General features: G+C 36.3%; 1 protein-coding gene across 1 annotated transcript; it reads left to right on the top strand.

Moving 5' to 3' along the window:
* Positions 1-3,020: 3,020 nt before the first annotated feature.
* LOC116874081 (protein PIGBOS1-like) lies at positions 3,021-3,161 on the top strand. Its single transcript, XM_032868503.1, has one exon. It carries the CDS (start codon positions 3,021-3,023, stop codon positions 3,159-3,161), a length of 141 nt encoding a protein of 46 aa, XP_032724394.1.
* The last annotated feature ends 280 nt before the right edge of the window (positions 3,162-3,441 follow it).

Below are 3,441 nucleotides of genomic sequence, written 5' to 3' on the forward strand. Positions count from 1 at the left end.
TGTGGACAGATCATCAGCTAGCAACAAGCACCATGTCTACAATTAAGATTGGAATACATAAATGTACTTCCTTGGGAATAAAATGTTTATATAAGTAAATCAAACAGTCCCTATGAGATGCAAGCTCATGTTATAGAACACAAAAATATCTAAACACATCTGTTATAACTATCAACCATTTTATGACAAAGGAGCATGTGATAGCTCTTACCTTGTATAAAGTAATGCCTAATTGTAATGGCAAATGTGTTTTTTTTTATCCAATGTGTGTGATGGCCAAGGTTTATTATCAGAAGAACCCTCTTCAGTTTTGAAGGGGCCGGGGGTAGGAGGTGGGGGAGCCAGGTGGTGGGTATTACAGAGGGCATGTACTGCATGGAGCACTGGGTGTGGTGCATAAACAATGAATTCTGTTATGCTGAAAAGAAATTAAAAAAATTTTAAAAGAAAGAAGAAGAACCCTGTTCTCTGCCTTAGAAAAGAAGAATAGACTCTGTCTGGAGACAGCAGAGCTGGGTCCACACCACATGTTAATTCTTTGATGATAAAATGTTCTAATCCAGGTGGGTTACTAGGTCTTAGATTTGAAGAAAATTATAACTTGGAGTTAAGATAAGATGCTAGGAAACTCACACATCAAAAGAGGGGCAAGTTCAGAAAAAGGGAGTAAAAGAAACTTAAAAATTACCAAAAACCGGCTTCACTTGACCTCTAACCCTGTCTTTTGGGAATTGAGATCCATTAGGAAAACATCCTTTCTGTCCAGAGGACTTTTCCACTTGGGAATCGTGTGCTTAGAGACTGGAGTCACAAAAGGGTAATGTGCCTAATGAGCAGACGCAAAGAGCTCTAAATACTTCCTTGTCTCCAGTCCTTCAGCCTGTGCAACCTTGGATGTGAAAGCATGCTCCTTGTCTGTTTGTTCCAAATCCCAATTCTGGCTTGAGTCTGATGCTTCACTCCATGCTGCCTCGGATGAGGACAGAGCTTTCAGCCCTATCATCTGCTCTCCAGGGAGGAATTCAGACTTCCACAGGACACCTTCCTCTCAGATACCCCATCCAGGTGAGTCCAACACCCCAACTGACTGTTGATGACAGGGTCAGAGAGAATGGAAGCCAAGAACATTGACCAGTCATCACCTGAGAGCCAATTCAACCTAGCCCAGAGCAGAAGATCTCTGTGTTTGTTTGTTTGACTGATTAATTTATTCAGTGCTAATGTCAGTTTCTCAGAGTGACTGCTACTCACACTTTTGAAGGTCTTTCATATTCTTTATCATTAAACTGCTATTATTACAATGCTAGAAAAAATGTGTTGAGATTGTTAAACTCAATGTGTGATTCTAATCCAGTGTGATTTTGTTCCTTGAGGGTCACTGATCACAGTCAGAAGCCAGCTTTGCCTGTCACAGGGGAAATGGGTGCATGGGGGTAATGTCTAAACACCCTATAAGGCACCCCGCCCCAGGACAGGATCTGTCCAGAATGTCCATGGCGCAGAGACAGAGAAACCACAAGGTTAAAAAAAAAAAATAACCAGTATTTGGAACACAGCTGTCTTCAGGTTCTGACTTCAATCTTGTAACAACTTACTTTTCTACCAGCAAATTCACAGTAACCCCTTGGCCACCAGTTTAAAATTTCCAACCACAAAGAATGTAACTGCTCTATAAGTTTGTTCCCCAGGCTGCTGGTGATAGAGATGTTTCTTGCTGTTCTTAAAGTATCCCTCAGTTTCAGCCAACTTCATGTATTTGATGACCATTCTCATTGATTTTTATTACTATATGCCTATATGTTATTCTCTTTCTCCCTCTTTTATTTTTAAAACACTATCAGCATTTTAAATTATTTCTTCAGATCTTTATTTCTCAATTGACTTTTGGAACATATTTTCACCATAAAAATTTGACATTTTATTTAAATGTGTCTACCTACTTACTTCTGATTTTCTTGTTATATTTAAGTGGTTTTGCCCGACTGCAATTTTTGTGTGTAGTTTTATTAATGTTCTAATATAAGCTATGGTTACAGTAATACCAAGGCCATAATCCTCTGACCTTTAGTAAGATCTGAGAGGGGACTGATTTCATATTCTTCCAAACAGATATTTTTTTAATTTCTTTTCAGTGTAACAGAATTCATTCAAACAGATATTCTTTTATGCCAATATTTATTTAGCAATTCAACCTTGTCCAACAAAATAGAAATACAACATTGCCATATGGTAAATGTCCTTATACAATGAGACCTAATTCCTGACACATATAACAAATAAAAACTGAGGATCTGCCATAAGCCAGAACATTCTAGGAATATTACATGCTATATTCTTCATATATAAGCTTTTTACAATTTAGTTATTAATCCACACTGCTATCATTGATTATTGCTATTTTATATCCCATTTCAGTTCATTTTGGTTTTACATAAAAATTTCCCTAGGACAGGTGTTTTGAAACTATTCATTTTACATTTTAACCTAGTTTTGGTTAACCTAGTTAAATGTAGTTTAACCTAGTTTTTTCATTCTCTAACTTTTTACATTCTTAGGTCTTTTTATATTAAGCACATATGTTCACCAAACTTGGTGAAAAAAAAACAAAAGTGAGCCAGGAAGGTAAAGTCCATGCACTTTTGAATCATGTCTCATAACAGTGAGGACAGCACAATGAAATAAATGTATGATATGATGCCCACAGACAGAAGATCTGAAGCAAATTATTGAGTACAAAATGATAGAATTGTCATGGTGTGGGCAGGATTATAGAGCATGGTCTGTGGACCCTTTTGCATGTTGGATGAAATCCAGTTTGAGGATTAGAGTGGGCACATTGGGTTTGTCAAAGGATAGAAAAATACCTAAAGCCCAAGAATGTCAATAAAAAGATGCCACATAAAACTCTGAAATAGGTGTCTGCCACTGAGTGCAGCAGATCTGAAGATATTTCCTGGATGTGGACTGTAATTTTTCAAAAGCCACAGTGTGACAGAAGCACTGTATGGATTTGTTGAAAAATGTTTGGGAGATTGACTCTTCCAAAACTGCTTTTTACTAGCATCCTTGGAATTGCTGGAAGGGTGTATATTTATCAACTAATATTGGAACAATATTACCAAGATCAGATGGAATTAAAAGAAAAGTTGAAATTCGCATAAGAATCAAAAGAGAAGAAAAGTTAATACTACATGGAGATGAACTGTAATTGTTTAAAAATCTACTGAAATTATACATTGATTATAAATAATCTAGTAGATCGGGAATACTGAAAAGAAATTTTTAAAAAATAAATAAAAATGTTTTAAAAAAATAATCTAGTAGAAAGTTAAAAAAAAAAAAAAGATGCCACATAAGAGAAGGGAGAAAGGGGCTAACCTCATCTCCTATAAGACCACATATAAAATAGTTAGGCAAATAATGATGCAGGAGGTACAGGGA

This window comes from Lontra canadensis, unplaced genomic scaffold (genome assembly GCF_010015895.1).
Source record: "Lontra canadensis isolate GAN:19392208 unplaced genomic scaffold, GSC_riverotter_1.0 scaffold35, whole genome shotgun sequence".
In the NCBI taxonomy this organism is placed as follows: domain Eukaryota; kingdom Metazoa; phylum Chordata; class Mammalia; order Carnivora; family Mustelidae; genus Lontra; species Lontra canadensis.